The sequence below is a fragment of the Gymnoscopelus microlampas genome (genome assembly GCF_963454915.1).
Source record: "Gymnoscopelus microlampas genome assembly, chromosome: 8".
In the NCBI taxonomy this organism is placed as follows: domain Eukaryota; kingdom Metazoa; phylum Chordata; class Actinopteri; order Myctophiformes; family Myctophidae; genus Gymnoscopelus; species Gymnoscopelus microlampas.
In genome coordinates, this window is record NC_139945.1 from 40,496,198 (window position 1) to 40,520,567 (window position 24,370).

The 24,370-nt window shown below is 44.5% G+C and overlaps 1 protein-coding gene across 5 annotated transcripts in view; it reads left to right on the top strand.

The window, feature by feature from the left end:
• sipa1l3 (signal-induced proliferation-associated 1 like 3) overlaps positions 1 to 24,370 on the top strand; it is a 75,719-nt gene that overhangs the window by 28,977 nt on the left and 22,372 nt on the right. For all 5 annotated transcript variants that reach the window (XR_014601240.1, XR_014601241.1, XR_014601242.1 and 2 more), the window contains exons 2-8: positions 5,239 to 5,338; positions 14,443 to 15,180; positions 15,705 to 16,698; positions 19,158 to 19,288; positions 21,521 to 21,709; positions 22,181 to 22,355; positions 22,669 to 22,772. Coding sequence is in view for 1 of the 5 variants with exons in the window: in XM_084063707.1 (XP_083919833.1) it covers positions 14,701 to 15,180; positions 15,705 to 16,698; positions 19,158 to 19,288; positions 21,521 to 21,709; positions 22,181 to 22,355; positions 22,669 to 22,772 (2,073 nt within the window). In the remaining 4 variants the exon portion in view is untranslated. The remainder of the gene's footprint in view (positions 1 to 5,238; positions 5,339 to 14,442; positions 15,181 to 15,704; positions 16,699 to 19,157; positions 19,289 to 21,520; positions 21,710 to 22,180; positions 22,356 to 22,668; positions 22,773 to 24,370) is intronic.

Genomic DNA, 24,370 nt, shown 5'->3' on the forward strand with positions numbered 1-24,370 from the left:
GTCTCAGCTGATGAAGCTCTTCTCGTATGGCTTTTGACTGTTAATAGGTCTGTGCCTCCAGCTGACGGAGAGAGGGGGGGAGATGACAAAAAGGAGGAAAAGTGGAAGAAGAAAGATTGACAGAATGATAATGTTCCTTAATAATGATTAAGTACTTTGTAAAAACCTTGCCAGTAATGCCACAGCACAAAACATGAAGCATTATTAATAGGGAGGAAGGAAGATTAAAAGAAAAAGAGACAGGCAGGCATAGCTAGAGAGCTGGAGGCCTGAAGCCACTGTGTCATAATTGTGGTAGAGCCAATGTTCTGTACAGACTGGCCCAGGGTCTTCTCTTTACCATTCAGACAACGGTGATGACTACTTTGAGAGTGAGGAGGAGAAATAACTTATTGTATAGTCAGTGTACATGCACTTCTTACACTGTGTGTCTTGAGTGGGTGCATGTGATGACGTGTCCCGTTCTGAAGCTGTTGTCGGCGTTGACGACGTGGACACTGCGTTCGGTACTGACTGATGGCTGTGCGCACGTGGGTGTCAGGGGTCGCACGCTGTTATTAACCGCTCTGTTTTCAGGTGGTGTGTCCAGAATGCCTGCGGTACCCGCCTACATAATACATCTTCCTGCCCACCCACCCCCACCCCCGTTCCCATGACAACCATCACCAGCTTAGCATGGAGCTGCTGTAGCACAGCGTTGTCAGTGATTTTTGCGAGTGAACGGAGTACATTATGTTACATGGTGCAGCTGCATTGCTCCATGCTCCCGTCAAGAGGTATTGTTTTTGCCATATAGCCAACTGGATTTTTTCTTTTTCCAAAAATGGCTATTGTATAAGTTCATATATTTTGCCTGATCTTGCATTAATAAAACAGATGAAGTGTGGTATTAATGGCTAATTGCTTGGGACGTCACCTACCAGGTGATGCATATAATGCCATAATGCTCAAATTTAGTAAACCTCTGTCGATATTTGTCATGTATTCACAGCCTACAGTGATGCTATTAAGATACAAGCACTGTATAAATCCTATTGAAATGTTTCCAGTGATTTGGGTCTGGCCTCATAAAGGGCATGTGTTCCATGAATCATCCCAGTACTGTCACACAGTGGGCTATTCTGAGAGAGTGGTGGAGGCACTTTCCTTGCCTTTCTTTCACTTATGCAGGGAAGGGGGCAAAGTAAAAAGGGTCTCTCATTGAGAGAGAGAGGATGTACATGTATTTATTTAACAGCAAAAGCACAATTCTTCCGTTAGTATGTTTTGGCATTATTGTTATGTTAGGCCTCCTCTGGAACGATGCAAGTCGGGAACAATGCAAGTTGGAAAAGCATGCCCTACCCAGTTATGCAAACCTGTTATACCCGTTGTCAGAGTACCCTTTGTACCCATCTGTCTGTGTCCCCTTTATGCCCATATATGGAGATTTCTATATCTGCCCGTCTAATCATTCCACACGTTTTTTGACGAGTTCTTTAAACACAATTTCCATCAGGGATGTCGGGGCAGACACACATGTTAAAATGAGTGATCATGTTGTTGCTTTCCAAAATATCCTCAATGCTAGGACCCTTCAAGATTAGTTCTGGAGCTGTACTTCTATGGTTTTGTTTCAAATGGAATTCTGGGATTCGCAGTTCTAACAGACCATAGAAAGATACAAGGTGTTGCCAAAAAGATGACTAAACTCAATGTTACGAAGAATGACATTTTGATTGTTTTTATTTCACACTTGCTTATATATAGCAATATAAATGTATGTTTGCCATGAAAATATAGTTTTTAATTGAATTAAAATTGAGAGAGAGAAGAAGAAGAAGAGGGTGTGCAAGGGAAAGGAGAGCTGAAAGGGTTGATGGTGTGGTAGAATTCCCCACATCCAAGCACTATTATTAATGGGGCTGCCTACCCCTCCCTGCAGGAGGTTCCTCACGTTCCTGCAGTAAATGCATGCAAACTACAAGCACATGCACACACAAACAATCCCCTTTACTGTTGCTTTGGATGTGAAGTGTAGGTTATTGAACTACAACTCGTCTTTCCCTGTGGCAGTGTATTGCAATCTGTTGATGCTCTGTGATTTTGTTTTCACAAAAGATTAAATGTTCAGTATTTCCATATCCATTTATTTTTTTCTTCAAGTACAAAGAAACCGTGGTGATTTATCTTGTGTATTAGAGATGCGCGGATGGGGGTTTTCGCATTAATTATACCATCCTATTTCCTAATAATATTATTATTTTCCTGACGTTAGTTTTCTTATAAACAATGTTACTCACCACTGTCTGTCGCGATGTAGTGACTGTATACAATCCATATCCATGGAAACAACAAGACGGAGCTTCATTCACTTTACTTTCCCTGTCACTTTGTAGCCATGTCTGCTTTTTATAAGCAACTTTTGGGCTTGTTTGGTGCTTGTTTTGGGCTTGTTTTCATAGACCCTGGCTGCTTATTTCTGTGGCAACCGCGGCTAAAACCACGATCCGCGCATCCCTATTGTGTCAGTTTCAATATTATGGCATATGTACATTTCAACAGAATCTTAACAAGTAGTACTTTTGAATGTTTTGCTTGTAAGCTATAGAGATCATTTTACATTGATATGTTGGTGACTCTTGAAATCCATGAACATTAAATGTTCATTGTATACAAAGTCACTGAAATGCAGCCAAATTCATAGGTTTTGAGACCTTAAACTTTTCATTCAAAGACAGGTTGAGTTGATGCATAGCCGTAGATAGTGGATAGATGCACAGCCAAATCCACATTTTACCGCGTCAGGCACCTTAGCAAACCTTTTGACTAACTGGCACACAATATTCTCTCATGTGACTTGTATAGAAGAAATACTTTTTAAGCCGACCTAGCCCTGAAATTGCACTGGCATAGTAAAATATAGAATATTCATGCCTCTTAGAGTTTGAGTTGGGCAGAGTAATCCTCTTCAAATCATAGCATAATGCAGATGATGCTGAAATCATGGGCCCAGGGCAAGACACACAGAAACACATTGTGTCCCTCTATTTCCTTCTCTCGTTCCTCCTTAAGCCAGTGGTGGTGGATGCTGTAATGAGATGTAAAGTATAATTTGCATGTCTTGACTCTGCTTTCTAATTTGGTTCAGCTCAGTCACATGATGTGCATTAATGTGTTTAGAGTGGATTTTTCTTTTTTTAATTGCACTCCACTGAGAAAATTCCAGTGTCGTCATCCCTGGTTAGTTAGCCAAACAGAATAGTTTGATGCTGATCGTGTATGGCAAGTAGTATCTTTAGAACCACCATTAATTGTTTATAATGTTTAATTCAGTCGATTAGGACCGAGACTGTCCTTTGTGGGGCAAGTTGGTGCTGCATATAGTACTTGTTTGGAAAGTTCTCCCTCATTTCATTTCATTCTCAGGCCAAGGGACAAGACTTAGCTTGAAATCCTCCCTGACTACTGGCTTAATTCCGTATAGCCTCTTCGCTGTAGCTCGTCTTGACTCTGCTTTCTAATTTGGTTCAGCTCAGTCACATGATGTGCATTAATGTGTTTAGAGTGGATTTTTCTTTTTTTAATTGCACTCCACTGAGAAAATTCCAGTGTCGTCATCCCTGGTTAGTTAGCCAAACAGAATAGTTTGATGCTGATCGTGTATGGCAAGTAGTATCTTTAGAACCACCATTAATTGTTTATAATGTTTAATTCAGTCGATTAGGACCGAGACTGTCCTTTGTGGGGCAAGTTGGTGCTGCATATAGTACTTGTTTGGAAAGTTCTCCCTCATTTCATTTCATTCTCAGGCCAAGGGACAAGACTTAGCTTGAAATCCTCCCTGACTACTGGCTTAATTCCGTATAGCCTCTTCGCTGTAGCTCACACGCACACAAACACAATTGCTGACCTCTATCCACCCCCACTTCCACCCCTCTGCTAAAGGAAGTGTTTTTACGCCTGGCGTCAGGGAGTAAGTGGACCTGGATTGATTGGTATTGATTGGCGCTGTATTTGCCAGACTGTAATGGTTCTTCCCTCAGGACACAGAGTTGTCTGTCCAGTGCCTGTTACCTTCCATCCCCCATACAAACATACAGCCCTCTGCCCCCTGGGTTCACCCCTCTTCTCACATCACAGTCATATTTAAACAGTCACTCCGCCTCCCCATCCTCTTTGTCTTTTTTAGACTAATCAGAGCACATCTCCATGACCTCATCTCTCTAGTCTCCTCACACTGACTCTTGCGATACAGCCAAAGAGATGGAGGGATAGTTGTTCCTTTTTCTTGTCATGGAGCTGGCAGAGCATTTGAGTCATAAAGAAAGGAGAAGAGACTGTCACTGAGCCCTCAAAAGGATGTGAAAAAATATGTTTAAAATAAAGAGGAAAAAAAAGAAAGATAAAAAGGGGGGGCCTGCTGGCCTAGTCCAGGCACATACCACATATAGGCTCTAATGCTCTAATAAGGTTTGAATCCTTTGCTGCGTGTCACTCCCCATCTCTCTCCCTGTTTCCTGTCCTATCTTCACTGTAATACTATCAATAAAGGCAGAAAAGACCTGAAAATATATATTTTCAAAAAAGAAAAAAGAAAGGAAAAAGAATAAAGTGTTTGCATCTGAACACTTTTATTTACAGAGGATGATTGATGAAGTTATCAGTTGTTGGCTCCTTTTGGATGTGGTTTCTGGCTGGATGTTTTGTCTAAACATGGAACAACAGTCCTTTCTTTGCAGAAGCAAAAATGCTGCATGCCCAGATGCCCACCACCACTATGCCTGCACACACCACGTATGTGGTGTGCCACACCACACCATTATGTGGTGTGCAGATATATAACCTGTTTCTTGTTCATGCGCTCGTGCACCGAGTGAGCCTGTGTGCATTCAAGTGCGCGATTGCGTGCACAGTAGTACACACACCCAGGAGATAGAGCGCCTTCGGGGATCTTTGTTCAGACTCCTTGCAAACAATAGTCTAGCCTACTGTATATGGCTGACCTGATGGGCATGTAACTCATTGCAGCTGTTCTGCGTGTCAACACACACAAACACACCCCTCTTACGCACGCACACACACATCGATGCCTTTACAACCACACACGGATTGCTTAAAAAGCAATACTAGATAAAAAGAAAAATCTAATTGTAGGAGTTTAAGGAATGCCAAAATCCAATGTTAAGCTGTGTTGAAAATGAAAGCAGGTGAGCTGCTAAGGTTGATCTGATCATCTCTTCTTTTTTCCTCCATTAGACTGGAAAACAACACGTCATCCCCGCACCGGGATTCCTGCTCTGTCAACAACCACATTCTGACTACACTGCTTCACCTGCACAGCTGAAGCCTGGAGGAGGTAAATTATAGCATTTGATGTGTGTGTGTGTGTGTGTGTGTGTGTGTGTGTGTGTGTGTGTGTGTGTGTGTGTGTGTGTGTGTGTGTGTGTGTGTGTGTGTGTGTGTGTGTGTGTGTGTGTGTGTGTGTGTGTGTGTGTGTGTGTGTGTGTGTGTGTGTGTGTGTGTGTGTGTGTGTGTGTGTGGATAGGTGTAGTTGCACATGAGCAAGCACGCAGAAGAGATCATTGTGTGCATTGTACATATTGCGTTTTATTACCTGTTTGTGAAGACTGCTAATTATCAGCTTACTCAAAAACAAAGAAACACCAATTATTCTTACATGTCATGTGACACTTTGTTGCTGAAGCATGAATCAAGCTTCAGGCTATTGAACGCTCTGTGGTAGTTCATGGGGGGGGGGGGTTTGGGAGGGGGGATTTGTACATCTGGTGTATTAGCTTCTTGAGGGCATTTTATGCATTATTCAGATTGGAGAGTGTAGAGAGACAGTAAAGTTAGTTGGATTCAAACTTGGGTCCTCACGACTCACAAGGAGCATATGGTCTGTGCACTAACAGGCTGGGCACCAGCATAAAACCATTAGTCATATGGGATGCAGGTTGCGTGTGTGTGTGTGTGTGAAGATCATAAACCTGGTGATTCATCTGGTGGCTTCAGAAAGCAAGCCCAACCAGTTCTGCCAGCACCCACTCACCCCCTGTGGGTCTGATACCGAGGTGAGGGGAATAGAGAGACGCCACAATACTATTCAGTCAAGTCAAAGATGTGAACTTTGAAAAACATTTAGTGGGATATGATTGTAGTGAGCCTCATATACTGTTCATGCAGCCCTACCAGGGGTTTGTTCTTTAACGTTGTACCTTTCTGAGTTATTTTGGACAGCTTTCGTTTAGTCTTATTCTTCTCTCCTTCGTCTTGATAGAACCAATGTCTGGATTTCTGCCCCACACACATACAGGAGACACACACACGCACGCACGCACGCACGCACGCACGCACGCGCGCGCGCACACACACACACACACACACACACACACACACACACACACACACACACACACACACACACACACACACACACACACACCTCCTTAGTATTACTTCTTGTTATGATCCTCTACTGTGGATTAAATGTGTGGTACATTTAAGTGAGTGCAGCGGTGTGAGGTGAAATGATTTATACTTTGATTTTTACAGTCTCTGATTAGGGTTTAGAGTTGCACACTGCAGAAATTGCCTTTAAATGTCATTACAGAATGATAAAATGTTGAACAGATCACATCAGTGTGAGTGTGTAGAGGGGTATAGATACACCAACACAACAAAAGAGAATGTGATTCTTGTCGTTCATTTGCACTTACTTGTTAAGTGCTTGATAAGTGCTTAATATAGCTTAGATTTAATAGACTATTTCTGGTTCTAGAATAATGTGCCCTACAACACACACACACACACACACACACACACACACACACACACACACACACACACACACACACACACACACACACACACACACACACACACACTCGCCACAACCTTCATTCAAATTTATTTTCCCCCATGGTGTCTTCTGTTTTTTCCACCACTGGTCATCTGTTCAGCTCCAACTGACTGACATCCCCATGTGGTGTTGGATGAATTAGATTCGTGACCAACCTACTGTATGCAAATCAATGTAGACATGTTAGCTTGTGCGGAGGCGTGCACATCTTGGATCTGCGCCTACACATGTCTCTTTGTTTTCTCTACGTCCGCTGGCATTTCCCTCCTGGGCTGTGTATGTAGTATGTGTGTGTGTTTGTCTGCTTGACTGTCAGGCAGCAGTGGCCTGGGTGACATCGAAGAGACCCAGCAAAACAATGCCTGAGTTATCCACAGTGGAGACGGTGACAGCTGAGGTCAGGAGGGACAGTAAAGAAATTCAGGATGATAATAAAAGAGAGAGACAACATTGGTCTCACTAGGGCAGTACCCTTTTTAGTTTTTTTTTACACTTTGTTTTACACAAGATAAGTGCAGTTGGGGGGGCATGCCCACATATATAGTTTTTAAATTTGCAAATAAGGCATGAGCTTACTTTTTCAAATGTAATAGATTGAATTGGAACATGAAAACACACTTCTAGTGAACAGACATGCTTTTTAAACGCTTGTTTAAAAAGCTTGTCAATAATTAGAACTTTTTTTCACACAAAGTCACACAAACTCTATTCTATTTTCTACCTGACAATGACATGCCGACACTTATCTCTGCGGCTTATTTAATGCGCCGTGTCACTATTTCTGCCACATGAATGCATGTGGCCACGAGAATATAAAGCACATATGATCGCACTGAATAACTAATATGGGGCATGGCCTAAATACAATTACAAACATAAAGGAATGTATCAGCCATTGAGGTGGAATAGTCTTGGATGTAGGACAATCCCAATGCAAAGTTCTGGATCACAAGGTTTGAAATCAGATTCTTTATTGTTGCAAATATAAGACTACCAATGAATGCTGCTGTATCTTCATCAGAGGCATAATAAGCCATGTCAGTCTTGACAGTTACAGTATGTGCTAATGCTTTCAGGCCTATTGCATGAAATCCAACTTCACGTAATACTCCACTCTGCACGTTAACATAATAGACTAAAAGTAGAATATTAATCGAAAAATAGGCAGAACTAACCATTAGGACCCAAATCCTAATCCAATGAATGAAGCTTCGGAGCTCCAAAGTATTTGTCTCAGCCCTGCTGCTCTTCGGGTGTCCAAGTTCAGTGAAGGCCTATACCCTTGGGTAGAGTAGCCAATCAATCATTTTTACCCCTTTTTCTCCCCAATGTAGTCGTTATGCCAATTATTCCTCCCCACACACATTTCTGTGTTGTCACTGCTTTCGTATCCTACTGACTCGCCTGCCAGTGAGGAGCCCCCACCAGGAGGACTTAGAGCCTTCGTCCTACTCCTCCCGCCCAACACTCCTCGCTGACAGGTGCCGCCCCAACCCGTAGGAGTACGAGCAATGACTGATATCAGTCATTGCTCGCACGGCTTCCCTCTCCCGAACACAAGCCAATTGTGTTCGTGTAGACAAAGCTGGATGAACCACGGTGGATTCGAACCCACAACCTCCGTGGTGGTGGGCAGTGACTTTACCACTGCGCCACCCGAGCGCCCCCCCACTGCTCTGATGTGTGGTATTTTCTTCTTTCCCGCTGTCCCTCTGTTCTAGATATTTATCCGTAAATATCCATAATATATGTATTTTTAAACCTTTTCTATGATGCAAAAAGTGGGGAAATGCCATGTTGAATTTTGTTGTATTGAACTGTGGTTGTTATTAGCGTTACTTCCATAGGGCTTCAGTAGACTGGTTGTTTCCTTGTTCTGTGTTTTGTTGAACAACTGGGAAAAGGGGACTTTTTGTCGCTGAAGGACCTGCACTCCATTGATGTTGAACTGTTTGATGAACTGAGCTCAGTTGTTATGGATCTGGAATCCGCTATTTTCCTCTTGTTTTTATTTAATATAACCTATATAAAATGGAACTAATGTGGTTGAGTTTATTTAATATAGGTGTTTCATTGAACTGTATTACAAGAAGCAAGTTTATGTTGGAAAAACACTAAAGTTTGACGACTTTTGACTGGTTCACCACTACATTAAAAACAAAAACAAATAATTCTCCAGGTCTGTTGTTAAAATGTTTCAAGACAGTTTAGTTTTTATGTTAATTTTGGTAGACTTCACTTCATTGATTTTAATTGGCTACTGCCAAATACGTAATTTGAAGCGTTTAATTATTCAGTAACCTCTGAATATTTAAAATGGCCAGAATTTAATCCACAGTTGTAGATGTTCATAATTTTTGGAAGGTCACTTCCGTGGTGAATTAATTTGTCTATCATCCATTTTGGGAGCTGACCAGTCACTAATCCCTCCTGCTGGTAACAGTGGACTTTTCAATCCACCAGCCACTGTAGTGTGGAGTTAATGTTCCTTGTTGGCTAGCCAATGTTCTGCTGCATTGTACTGGATTCTATTATCACTCATTCCACTCATGTCCCTGTCTACCGTCTGCCAGTCATATGCAATGCCATCTGCTCTCCAACCCAGCTACTAATCTATCTTTCACCATGGCATCATCTACTTGATTTACATCCATAGCTATTATTGGACAGCTCATGTTTTATTACTGCTGTCTAACGTCCTTCTTCCACAGATCATCTTTGTATTTGTTTTTGTCAGTCTAAAGGTGATTTTGGACTGATGGTGATCTGTAGGTTAATTGTATCGTATATTATGCTGAAACACTGTTTCCTAAAACAATATTATCACTTTCACTCACTTTTTCCTCCTGTCATACATATCCACATATAGTACCTCTGTTGTTTGGCGTGATGACTCGCATACAACTTCACACAGTTGCCTGGTTTGTCCTTGTATCCAATCTGTCATTTTCCTGACAGACCTCCAAGTCTCACCTCACAGCCGATCTCAGATCTGCCTGTATTGTTATAACGCACTTGCAAGCAAGCAACGCTCACCACTTACATACCGTGTACACTCATGCCTCTGGTAGCTGTACTCTGCTAACTCTGTCATTACCATCATCTAGCCAGTATAATTACCAGCCTCGGTGTGTGTTTGCGGTGCATGGGCCAAGATTGCATTATGCAGAGAGGTTGGGGAGAGGGAGTGAGGCGTAGTGGGTGAGTAAGAGAGAGGGAGAGGGAGGGAATTAAGATGAATGGAGAGAGAGGGAGGGAAGCAGAGAAAGCAAGCAATGAGAGTCAGAGGGAGAGGGGGAGGGCAGGGAGGTACATCAGAGACCTGACTAATTACTATATGTGAGTAATTAAAATACATTAAATGCCTTGGTAACATCGTCTGAAGTTTGGCCCTAGCTGAATGTCTGCCGGAGGGGTTTGAAAGTTCTCTTCTTACTCATTGCTAATGGTGAGTATGTCTTTCCTGTCATGTTCAGCATTTTCACCTTATAGTTCAGCTTTATTCTTTGTTGATATCTGACCAAAATGTGATGACTGAAAGACATGTTTTACTCTGCCCAACACCACCACCACCACTACCCCCACCCACAACGACTTTTACCCCACACCCCACCCTGACTTTAGTATGTGTGCTACATCTGGCATGCAGCAGCCCCTTCCTTTATCGTATTCTCCATAATATAATTGCAGCCCTGTTCTATGCGCTTTATCTTCCTGTAACTATTGGTGTTGGCTAGGTTTGGCCTTGGCCTTGGCTGGCTAGCTGTGCACTGTAGACACCCAGAGACATGACAGAAATCAGTGGTACACACCTCTCTCTCTCCCACTCTCTCTCACCAGGCGCCACTAGACACATAATGAGCCCATTCTGCAACCCTTGCAGCTGGGGCTGGATAATCTGGTATTGGGCCTGATAGCGTATCATAGGCCAGCCTTCCGGATGAGGAAAGACTTTGTCAGAAAGTGATCAGAGCGGGACGCTTTCGAAGGAGGCCTGGGAAGCGCCTACATTTTTCCAAAACAAAGACATGATAGATTTGTGCGGCTGGATCACTGGCACTCAGGGGATTCTGTGAATGTGCGTGTATGAATGTATGTATGTGTGTGTGATGTGTTCGCTGTGTGAATGAATGCATTTTGTTGATTGTGTGTGTGAATGAACAAATCGGTCTTGGGGCCAAAGACAAATTCATAGAGGACTTAACTGTACTGGAAAGCACGTGCGTGCACACACATTTGAACAGTCTGAATCCATAGCAATTCTTTATTTTTAAGTGTAACACTGGCTTCTCCAACCAGCAGCTCTGCTGTTCATTGCTTTTGGTTCCAAAAGACACAAGCAGGACTTAAGACTGGAACCAGTGCCTCTGTTTAGCAGGGACTGAGTAGGAAATGAAATTGATTGGCTGAATAATAAGCCCTGCAAATGGGGACAATGATGGGATGAGAAAGGAATTGATAGCTCACAGACGAGAGGAATGGATTTGTAGGATAAGCTAAATGGATTCTGAAACTTGGAGATTTAAAGAGAGCTTTGTTCAAAGCGGGTTAGTATTAGGGGGCATAATGTAAAGAGAGGAAAAGTTATAAAGCGCAGGAGTGGGTGAAATGAAGATCTATTTTGCATTACACAGCCACGTTTTGAGTGAAAAAGATTGACCCATAAACATAATTGTTCTTGCTCATGTGAAATTAAGGATTTTGCTATGTAGGACAGATCACTTGCCTTAACAAAGTTGGTGTTTATAGCAGAATGACACTTTGAAGCAAGCTAAAGAAGCTTTAGTCCGGTATTGGAGACTAGGAGGAACTAGGAGAACTGATAAAGCACAGAGGTAGATTATGAAGACATAAATGTACAGTAAGTCCAGAAGGAAGTGGTAGGAAAGAAAAACGAGAGAATTAGAGAGAAGAGCGGTGGAGTCTGAATAGAGGAGAGAGACGGTTAAGTAGACCAGCGAGTCTTTATAAGGAAAGGCCAGTGGTTTTTGAAGAGTGATTCTTTGCGACTGTCATATTAAGGCGAGCCATTGTGGTTGGCTGAGCAATTTGCCGTTCTCTTCCTCACTCGCCTCTCTGCCGTATCACTCCTATTTCTGGATTCATCTCCTCCTTCCCCCTAGCATTCTGACGCTTTGTGAGTTGAATCCCTTCTTCTGTCCCATTTCAGGCTCTCATCTGAAAGCACATCAAGCAACTAGAGTTTTTGTGCTGGCCGTTGGGTCTCGAATTTTATTTCACTAAAATAAAGAGGAAGAAAAGGCTTCATAGGAACTGAGTTGAAATGTGAAGCGCCCCTCTTCCTTTCTTGTTTATATGGTCTCACTCTCATTTTGTCCTTTTCTCATCTTAAAGGAGAATACCAGCGGTCTGGTATATTAAATATAAGCCTGATTGGGCAAGCCCATTGACTACAACTCATAGTATACATGAAATTATTGCCGACTGTTTTCCAAAGCATGCCGTGCTTTGTTTGATGTTTGAGGAAACCGTTTGATTCCATTCATATGAATAGACAATGACGCCCTCTTGTACTGTTAACCACGTTGCACCAACCTCACAAAGTAATATTCCTTGTATGTGTAATTGTGAAAATAAAGAATGGTCATTCTGATGCATACGCACGCACGCACGCACGCACACGGCCAGTCACATACCTGTAAAAGCAGACACGTGATATTCTCTCCACACACCTGGCTGACCTACTGACTGAGATGCAGACTACATACCTGTAAGTCAGTCACATGACATAAGTCAAGCCTATCAGCACTACTACACGCACCTTACTTACTCTCCCTTACTTAAAAAGATACTGTAGGCACACACACATGCCATGTAGGCTTACTCCCACCTACTACCAGCCTGACAGTCACACAAACATGCAAGCACCAGCCTGACACCAGCTGTGTAGCAGAGATACTGTTGACATATATATATATCACCACCACTGGCACTCTACCAGATGATAGAAGTGAGAGGCCATATTTCTGCTGCCTGTCAGCTCAGGTGGAATTCGACACAGCATCAAAGTGTGTGTGTTTGCGCGTGCGCGTTAGTCAGAATATCATTTAGATATTAGTTGTTTACATTTCCTCTATCGCTGTCATTTCCATGCTGATCATATTAGTGCGGGTGGTCCATGGGATGTTAATCAGCAGCAGTGTGGCCAGGTTGTTGGGATGTGGGGTCTTGTCATTGTGCACGAGTTGCACATGTTTGGCTTATAATAAGATCAGTCGTCAGCCTGGTAGAAATGCTCTGTCATCTCATCCCTTTTGTCATTTCACACTGCCCAAGTCTCTTTCTTGAAATCGGGCTATATATATTGTTGTGGTTCTCGCACGAGTGATTGGTCGGCGACAGGGGTTCACTCATTGATATTTCACCAAGATGTGATCCCGACCCAATACATACATTTGTTTTTATTCCAAACGAAAACGTTTGGAATAAAACGTGAAAGGCTCCCGTGATAAGATATATGCGCGAGACCGAGACAGGACGCTAATGATTGACATTAAATCATTCTCTATTTCTCTGTATGTCTCGCTTTCTCTCTCTGAAACAAACGTTTCAAAATTCAACCATGATGCATTTCAGATCATAAGCAGTGTTGCCGTGTCCGCTTATCATAAGCGAGTTGCTTGTAAAAAATATTGGTGGCTGCTTTTCTTTGAAAATAGCTGTGACGCGTTGTGAGCTTGTAGATCGGCTATTTTATTTGTATATAGGTTTAAAGTGCCCATGCGGCCTAGTCACTTTTGTTGGGCTTGTTTTCATAGACCTGGTTGCTTATTTCTCTCGCAAAATCTGGCAGCACTGGTCAGACAGTCTCACACACACACACACACACACACACACACACACACACACACACACACACACACACACACACACACACACACACACACACACACACACACACACACACACACACACAGCTCTCTCTCTCTGTCTGAGCAATTCCTCTCAAATAAACAGCCCCATCCTCGAGCAGGCTCGCTCACTCTCTCAATCTGCTTTATAATGTTTAACTTCATACAGGACTGTCTGCACGGTAATATTGCTGTTCTATGCGGGAGGACTAGCCACGGTGCGTGGCTGTAATGTGCTCTCATTGGCTGTAGCGTGGCTCTCCTCGGGGCCGACAGACCCAAATATCAAACATGCTAGAATTCTAAAACTTGTCGGGAACCTCTCGCTGACCACACTTTATTGGGGTGGATCTTCTCGGAGTACCTTACACACCGCGCAAGCAGCACCTCGGCGAGGAACGGACGATCTTGACTGAGATCGGTGGTTTTGTCGGCGAACACCAAGAAAGCTCCCCGACAACCAAATCTGGTCAAATATCGTACAGTGTGTAGGGGTCTTAACTCACTTACTTACTTGCAGTGGCACATGGCTTTTCTGGAATTGAGAAATTCTTTCTGTAGTGTGATGCTGCTCATGTCTCACTCGGTTGGCCTGTGGGATGTTTTTGAGCCAGGCAGCAGGCCTGAGTCATGTTTTACTCCTGAAAGTAAAAGGAATACCAAAGATATTTCATTTTGATAAAAACTGTTCTTATGTGTCTAATCTATCTCTTATCTCCACAACAGGTTCGTTTTAGACTGAAGACTGTACGAGGAGAGGAGGAGGACATCACGTTTTCACCAATTGGACCCTGCTGGACAGGCAGAGACCTTTCCCACCCTCCCCAGTCAAAGCGATGTGTTTGGGAGTGGGAGACCACTTCAGCATCAGCAGAGCGTGTCTGGGGCTTTTTCCCTCCCCCTCCCCCAGCACCCCTCCTGACGCGGGATGCCAACCCCCTACCTCCCTGTCTTCTGCCTTGCCCTGAGCTCTCCTGGGGCACCATGAACAGCTACAGAGACCGAGGGGTCACTTGCACCTCCTCAGACCTCCTGGATGGGGGGGGAGGAGGGTTGCCTCTCCCAGGCTCCCAGCATACCCCGTTCCGTCACACCCCCAACGGCCACCCGGCCCCCACACCCACGGACCTGGCTACTCAATCTCGCGTCTCTCAGCCCAAAATGGGGGTGCGGGCGCGCATCGCAGAATGGCCGCCGCGCCGCGAGCACTCCAAAGAGTCGCTGCTGGAGAACGGGCAGGGAGCCCACCACGAAGATGACGGATGCTCCGCGTCCTTCTCCTTGTCCACGGTCTCGTCCGATGTCGGGCTGGTGCGAGGAGGGGTGGCCCGGTTGCCGCGGCGGCGCTCCAAAGATGTGGAGTTCCGCGGCGAGAGGGGTTCACCGCTGAACATGCGTGCGTTCCCCCCACTGCGTCAACGCTCCAGCAGTGAGATAACACTCAGCGAGCAGGATGAGAATGAGGTGAAGTGTCTATGCTTTGATGTGTTATTGACTATGACTCATGGTATACTTCATTGCTCTTGACCATTTTCCAAAGCATACCATAGTTTGAGACTGAAACATGCTTGAGATAGGTAATCCAAAATGCAAGATATGCATTATGCATTTTAGAATGGTAGATTGTTTTGAAAATTCCAGCTGAAGATAGTTCTGGAGAAAATATTGATTTATGAATTTATTAACTTATGAATAATGTAATGATGTTTAGCAAACATTTATTTTCAATATTTATTTTAGTTTTGAACTTACTACAAGATATGAATAGACATGTATTATAAAAGATGAATACATCAAGTTAACCATGTGTAGGTATTGTCATAATTAACTGTGAAGGTAGAGCAAAGAAATCCTGAGGGGCTTTTTGAGTGCCTCCTGTAACAAGATACATTTGAGCAAACAGCTCAGTAGAATTTAATTTCCACTGAGCTGTCAATGTTGCTACCAACAGTTCTCAAAATCCTCTCTCCTGTTCTTTGCTCCTCAAGGTGGAGGGCCGGGGAGGTGTGGGAATGGGAAGCCTGTTCAGAGAATATGGCAGCACCTCCTCCATCGACATCCAGGGAATCCCTGAGCAGAGCTTCTTTGACATGCTGAGCCAGTTCCATCAGGAGAGACCCGACCAGCGCAGCTCGGCGCCCGTGCAACTGGGGGAGCTATTGCGTGCTCCGGACTCGCCCCAGAGCGCTGCTCTCCCCTCCAGTGCCTCGCCCGCCTCAACACCATGCCCGGATGATAGAGGGACGGGGAGGCGGGACGGCTCCGAGACCAGAGTGAGGAAGAAAAGCGGGGGAACGGAGTCGTCCCTGGGGACATCGTCTTTGTTCCGGAAGCTTCGGAGCTCGAGCAGAGGAGAGCTGGACGGGGGAAAGGGGGGGGAGACGGGTGACGACGGGGCAGGGCGCAACTCGACCGACTCCTACAAACCGTGGGTGTGCCCTAAGAGCTTTGTGCATTACGACGCTCAGAGTATTTTATTTGACCTCCATGAGGCTGCAGCTCAACGCGTCTATGTTGCCCAGAGACGGAATACCGCCACGGGGGCATCCGCCGCGTCGGTCTCCCTATCGGTCTCCAGGTCCTCGGCTCCGGGCGGGATGGACCCAACCTACTCCAGCGTCGAGGACCTGACGCTGAGCCTCGACCCCAGCTCCACAGCACCTTCGCCGGCCATGGACCCTTTAGACAGGCCTCATGGGGCCCTCGGCTCCAGCCCTCTGCTCCTGTGCTGCCCCCACTTCCTCAATGAGACTGGGGGCCATGGGGAGCGCAACGTCAGCTTCCTCAGCTCCTCGGCAGAGCGGGGAGGCGAGGGAGGAGGCGAGGGTACGAGGGGCTGGTTGAGGGGGAGTAACGCTAGTATCTCTGTGCTGGAGGTGCCTATTGAACAGCAGGTGACCAGGCTGGACAGGTTGAAACTCTACAGCATAGAACATGTAGACCTGGGGGCCAAGTACTTCAGAGAGTACTTCCATGGGAAAGGTACGCCCACACACACACACACACACACACACACACACACACACACACACACACACACACACACACACACACACACACACACACACACACACACTCACTCAGGACATCTTCATAGGAAGGCTTTATTTATTATGAGCAAAAACTGTGGCTTTCTTTTGTTTGTGTTGCCTAACCTATTCGATCGAGCCGACTTTTACCGACTTGATTTCTCACACTGCGTCTGTCAGTAAGTGTAACGGAGTAGATCTCATTTCTCCTGCGAGCGTCGGTCAAGTATCGCTCTCCACCTCACACACCGTGATGGTCGTATGCGTCCAGCTGGCCCCCGTTCATAGTGCAGTCAGCCAGCTGGCAGCTATCCCAGACTCTTTATTACACATGTACCTGCCACTGTACTGCTGGCAAACTGGGAGGCGATGATGATACCACTGTCTAGATATGCCTTAGTGTCAGTGCACACATTTGTCTGTGTGTGTGTGTGTGTGTCTGTGTGTGTGTATGAGAGAGAGAAAGCACTTTTACTTATGATCCTGCTGATCCTTCCAAAGAGAAGCATGCATGTGTGCTTGCGCGCAATTATGGGTGCCTATGTGTCAGTATGCATACTGCACGTTTTGCCCATTCTACCTCTTCCACCCCCACATATTCCCATCACCCCTGGGCAAGCATCCATTGTTAGTGACGGACGCTGTTAGTGGTGCATGTGTGCAAGCAAGCGTGCACATGGGTCTGCGCAGCGTGTGTCTGAGCACATTAAAGCCTTTCCACACAAGAAGCGACTGATGTGTGCAGTAATTCATATTCAATGAGAGGTGAGAGTTCAGGTGGGGGGCATGGGCAATTGAGTTTTGACCTTTTCCGACATGACTCATAGAATTGCATCTATTCACATGTCCCTACATGTTGATAGATGCATTTCTATGCGTCATGTCGGAAAAGGTCAATATTTTAGTTAGTGATTAATACAAATAATTGTGACTATTAACAATTTAACCGAACTTTATGCCAAATAATTGCGATTATCTCAAACAATTTGCGATTAGGCGTAATAATTGTGACAGGCCAAGTCACATGAGGAGTGCAGTGCAACCCCGCGGATGCGAGAGAAAGAGGTCAAGGTATCTTTTACACAAGAGTAAAAGAGAAAGAGAAAGATGCCTGTAGGCATACAGATAAAGGTTATCATTCCAAAAATATGCTTGTCCGCTGACTGCTCACTAGCGTTAGCCAGCTTCCCCAGGAAGCTGGCATCTGATGTTGGAGATGGTCCTGTTCTGTCCTGTCCTGTCATTGTCCCGTCTTACCCGTCCTGTCCTGTCATGTCATGTCCTGTCCTGTCCTGTCCTGTCATTGTCATTGTCCCGTCTTGTCCTGTCCTGTCTTGTCCTGTCTATATATATGCTGTTATGTGCCCATGTGTGTGCATGGCAGAGAGCTTCACCAGGCCAGAAGAAGAAAACTTGTGGAACTAGATTCCTCCCTAAGCATGTTGTGAATGTTCCAAATTCTTCACAGCCCTTGTGGCCATGGCATTAGTTTGGCTTAGTCATGGAGATTTGTTGAGGATGTGCAAGTATCCAAGATGCTTGTTATGAATGTGCACATGGCCCAGATGTATTATTGCATCATACACTACATTTGGGTTTAAACCCTCACATTGTTTCTGTGCTTTTATATCGCACATCATGTCACGGAATGCCTTGCCCCGGAACATTTAGGACAGATTTGTCCCATAACAGTTATTTTCAATAATCATTGTTAGATGATATAATATATCATCTAACAATTATTATTGAAAATAACTGTTATGGGACATTTTTTTTTTATTTATGCTCCATGCATCAGACCAAAGCATCATGAGTAGTGCATTAGTCATTCTGCACTCTCTGGAAATAAAGTACAGTGATTCAATGATAATTCAATGTATTGCTTAAAGCTCATGCTCCTTGAATGTTACTTGTGCATGTGCAACAGGGGTCATGTGACACTGAACATTTGTTGCCTCGTGCTTTACTTAAGCCTGACAACATGAGTGGGGAAAGCCATGGTTGAAATGTTTACTTTGTAGTAATTGTCATTGTGCTCAGGTTTCTTCTTGTGCTTGCTAAATTGATTTAGTGCATATTGATTGCAGCACAATGTTTTTAACCTTAACACCTACAAACCCTCAGTTAAAAAAATTGTCTCATTTGGGTTTGTTTTTGCACTCTGTTAGGCCTAAATCATTATTGAGGATTTTAATGTGAACTGCAGCTCCACTCGTCCTTGACTTCCCTCATTCTATTGTATATGTTCCTGTCTTTCTTTGTTCCCAAAGTTTCACTCTGCTTAGTTTTTGTCACTTCTCATCCCTTGCCCTCTTTCCTAGGATGTCAACTATACTATTATTGTTGTAGCAGCGCATGAACATTTGAACCCACCACCCCTTTTTTCTACATCTTCCCCTGTCTCTCCCACAGAGCACTCTAACTATTTTGGGACGGATGACAAGCTGGGTCCAGTGGCTGTAAGCATCCGCAGGGAGAAACTGGACGATACCAAAGACCTGAAGGACCAGTACCAGTACCGCCTCATTGTTAGATCTAGCGAGGTACAGGCACGCACACACGCAGCACACACACAGCTACTGTCTATGCATGCCTGAAGAGGCATTTGTATGCACGTGGGCGATGAAAGACCAGGAAAGCATCAGCGACACTCTGTGTGGTGTGGTGTGGGAGGAGGGGTTTAATTTCTCCCTGGTCCTCCTGGCTGTAGCTGGCACCTTAACGCACTCTAGCCGCCTTACATTCCTTTTAACCTTCATCCCATCCCCCTCTCCTCTTCACTAAATGTTATCCTCTTTTTTCCCCCCTCTCCTCTACCAGTGGAAAATTCCACCTGGCCAAGCGTCACACAACAAAATGACAACATGCATAAGGCCACTGCTCTGACAGGACACGCCCAACCACTGTTCCACTTCAATCAAATGCTCTGTGGCTTTACAAGCAACCCTGTTAATTTCTTCCTCTGATTCGCTGAGCAGTTGGCTACCTCATACCGTGTTCATTTAACTCTGACTCTTATGGGTCAATTTTTATATTTAAATTCTCAACTACAAGGTGGTAGGAGATTGCACTTACATAATTTATTATATATTGTTGATTGGTGTAGACGAGCACATCTCTCCTCAGATACACATGAAGTCGTTAGCCACTTCTTTTCACCCCAGTAAGTTTCACCAGGAAGGCGAAGAGTTTCACCAGGAGGGCACCCGCTGAACTATCAGAGTTACGCTGTGGCTGCATGTTGCATCTGTTGTTGCCCAAGTTGTGGTGAACGTTGGATGAATTAAGGCATCATAATGATATCCCTTTAGGGTAGGTAGGGTAATGAATGATAAGAAGAAGTAATATGTTGCATGACAAAGTTCAAAGTGCTGTAAAGTAATAGAATTGCAGCTTATCAACATTTATTCGATATTACCTAACCACATTGCTAAGTTTTAAATGATCGGTTCAATACAAGTTGAAGTTTCAGTTGTGTTTGAAAAGAAGTTGCAGTGAGTTTTCTCAAGAAGGCAGTTCCAAAGTTAAGAAAATAGCAGATCTACAAGCTCACAGCATTGTGAGCAATTAATAATAATAACTACGTTGCCTCATTCCATCTTGCATCTGTGATTGCGCACGAGAAAACAAGTTACTGAGCTAGTCTGGTCTCTCTCCATCTGGTGGGTTCTCTGTTGTCTTTAGCTGGATTACACGGCTGCCTGGCCTCATCACCTTAGTTCTGGTGCAACAAAGGAGCCACTCCGCCATCTAAGTACACAGAACTGAACTCATAGACATCCAGTCCACAGAGGCCTACTGTTCCCACACAGAGAGAGAAAGGGGGGGATTCGTAGGCTTTATTCACTTACTCCAGCTGCAAATGCTCTCAAATATCTACACCCCCTTTAAGTTTGTTGTGCATTGCTGACTCAGCAAAGGTGGAGAAACCCTCTCTCTATCTTTCCCCCTCCTTAACTGTCTCTCTCTCTGTATCTATCTTTTCTTCCCTCCATACATTTTCATCACACACACACACACACACACACACACACACACACACACACACACACACACACACACACACACACACACACACACACACACACACACACACACACACACACACACACTCTGGATGTACACATGCCCCTCTTACATTCCAGTGTGGTGCAGTCATTCTCTCCGGTGTCACCCGGGAGCTGACTAGTAAGACCATAGTAGTTTAAAAGCTGTCACTCAGGTTTCACTTCCCTGCTTGCAGACTTCATACTATAAGGGTCGACTACCTCCGTGGCCCCTGCCAACTTCAATCTTGCTGTTGCATTTTTAATGAACCTGTATGTATGTGTGGGTGTAGGTGTGTGTCATTGTCTGTATTGAAAAGAGAATCTGACCTGTTTCTCCCATCTTACTAGAACCCTGTGGCTGCAGAAGACTAAAAAGAATATAAAGTGTGTGTGTGTGTGTGTGTGTGTGTGTGTGTGTGTGTGTGTGTGTGTGTGTGTGTGTGTGTGTGTGTGTGTGTGTGTGTGTGTGTGTGTGTGTGTGTGTGTGTGTGTGTGTGTGTGTGCATGTTTGAGCGATAATGAACAAAGAGATGCTGTCTGATTGCCAATACAAACACGTCTTCTTGCTTCCTTGACAAGAACCACTATTTTGAACTATCTTTAGCAGCCAGGTATCTCATTTGCCAGCAGAATAATCCCATCTGTTATCACGCTGGATTTGAATAATGTACAATTTCTTAATGTCTTGTCCTGATTTTTGTTTTCCTGCGATCCTCGATTCTGTAGTTGGTGACGCTACGAGGCTCCATCCTGGAGGACGCAGTGGCGTCCACCGGGAGACATGGCACGGTGCGGGGCCTGTCACTCAAAGAGGTCCTGGAGCAGGTTGTCCCCGAGCTCAGTGTCTCCTGTCTGAGACTAGCTCTCAGCACGCCCAAGGTTACCGAGCAACTCCTCAAACTGGACGAGCAGGGGGTGAGGGAAATGGAAGACTATTGTCTGAGTGTGTGCACTGTGTGAATGCATAAGCAAGCGAATAAAACCTGCCACACCTTAGTCAACGCTTGAACAAATTTGGACTGAGGTCACCAGTGTTAAGCAAGGTGCAGTGTGTTTGTCCGAGTGGATTGCTAAAGGCTTTAATGTTTATCAATGTTATCTCATCTCTCCTATAATCGAGGGGGAGGGGTAAGTTAGGGAATGTGCTGAGCTAGCAGAGTGCTTGTTTATATTTGCACAGGTGTTTTTTTTATTGATGATTATCTATAAATATGTACCATCTATCCTGCTGACCTTTACGCTGAGTCAGAAGCACAAGGTTCAGGATGCACTGTGTCAGCTCTTTTGTGTGTTTGTGCGCGTGTGAGTGCCCGTGTGCGTGGGTATACAGTACATGCATTGGTGTTTGTTGTGATAATGTGAGCGTTCTCTCCTTTGGCCTTGTAGTTGAGTGAGAAACACAAGGTGGGCGTGCTGCTGTGTCGTGCGGGCCAGAGCACGGAGGAGGAGATGTACAACAACGAGGAGGCATCACCCGCCTTCTCTGCCTTCCTGGAGATGCTGGGGGAGCAGGTGCTCCTCAAGGGGTTCTCCAAATACGCCGCCCAGCTCGACACCAAGAGTAAGCTCCCAATATCTAAAGCCTGGTGCCCAGAGGAAACCAATATGTATAGGTCTACTTCTGTCTAATAGTGTTTCCTCCACAATGCATTCTGCATGACCTCTTGACAAGTTGACCTTTTGTCCATTGTGTGTTTCATGCTGGTCCTACTTGAAGTGAAGAATTCTGATTATGACACCTTAACCACTTTCAGCCTGGCATACCTGTTTTGGGCCGTTCGTCATAACACAAAGTATATGAGGCATACTGTATGTGGTTAGTGAAGTCTGATTTCTGTTTCTTTCTCCACTCCCCTTATTTTCCCTACTACCAGCGGACTCTACAGGCACCCACTCCCTATACACCACCTACCAGGGATATGAGATCATGTTCCATGTGTCCACCATGCTGCCATACATGCCCAGCAACCCACAACAGGTAAGAGCTTACACAGGAGCACCCTAACCCCCCACCATCCCTCATTTGATAATAGCCGATCTACTAGCTCACAAAGTGCCGCAATGTGTTGTGAGCTTGTAGATCTGCTATTTGATTAAATTGACTTACTAAGTATATTCTGTTGGCAATACTTTTGTACTTTAACTCAAGTAAAAGTTTGAAAACAGGACTTTTACTTATATTTTTATATTGTGGTATTTCAACTTGGTGAAAACAAATGGACTACTCCTTTCCACCACTGCAAACGGGTTAAGATCTGAACCCATATGTTTGGGGGACTTGAGGTAAACTTTGACTGAATGTCATATTTCAATGCATCCATGAGTAAAAATCTAACTAATCAAAACAAAAAACACCAATATAAATTCAGTCAGTCACTCAAAGCATTTGAAAGTGTCATCCAAGTTACAGAGGGTTGCTTGTAGCTCCGTTATGGCCCGTGTCATTTCCTCAGAGACATAAACTATAGTCAGCACTCGGCAGTCATAAAGTGGAACCTCATGACCAGCATCTCCCTCCTGTTATAGAGTGTGTACTTCCATTTCTATTTCACTCTACACTGTTTTTATAGAGCCTTTGTTCTCTGTGCTTTTCTCTATTTCTCTCTGTCTCTCTTACACACAACACAAAATGGGATCAAGGCTGGGTGGGGTTCAATAGTCCCCATTTCTTTGCATTTTTTCCCTCGCTTCTCTAAATAAAGCTGTCTTGCCTTCCAACATAATCCCTCAGGCTGTGAACAGCGTGTGTGCGTGCGTGTGCTGGTGTGCACACGTATGTGTGTTGGTGTGCGTGCGTGAGTAATCTGTGTGCAAGGTAACATTTTGCATGCATGTACAGTATGTTAGTTTGCATAAGTGCGTGAGTAGTTCACATGGACAAATACGCGTTTTGGTGCTTTCATGATCCTGCCATAAACACTGTCATTACTACAGACAAGTGTGGGGCTGCAGTAGAGAAGTCAGTTGTTCCTCCTATTGACTGTATGATAATTAAATCCACAAACACAAACCTTAAGCTTCAGTAACAGAGATTCATAGTAGCAGTTATGCCAAGAGAAAATGACTGGTTTATAATTACACAACATATCATTTTTGCCAGTTAACACATGCTAGAAATGCTAGAGTAAATACATTATTTTTTTGAATGGCACACATCAAAGGAAGCAGCCAACATCCATGTGTTTAAGCCATGCAGCTGCGTTTTGATGTACTACAGATGAACTTGATAAATGGAACAATAACTCCATCCAGAGGCTTTGGGCTGACAGTAGCAGCTTAGGAGGCACATTCTCTGACGTACCACTAGGTGGCAGCATTAGTTGTGATTAGAGGAAACTGCGGTGGATTGAGGGAGGACTGCTCAGCGGTGAGGAGAGAGAAATGGAGACAAAACACCGTCCTCTTTGTTACATTCAGGAGAGGGTATAAGCTGAGGGCGACTGTGACCGATGCCCAAGGTAGAGAGAAAGGACAGCGGATATGAAATGAGTGGAAATATGAGATCAGACCACGGAGGATGAACAGCCAGGACCTTATATTAATATGTGCAGACTGCATGTCCAATGGCATTTGTCC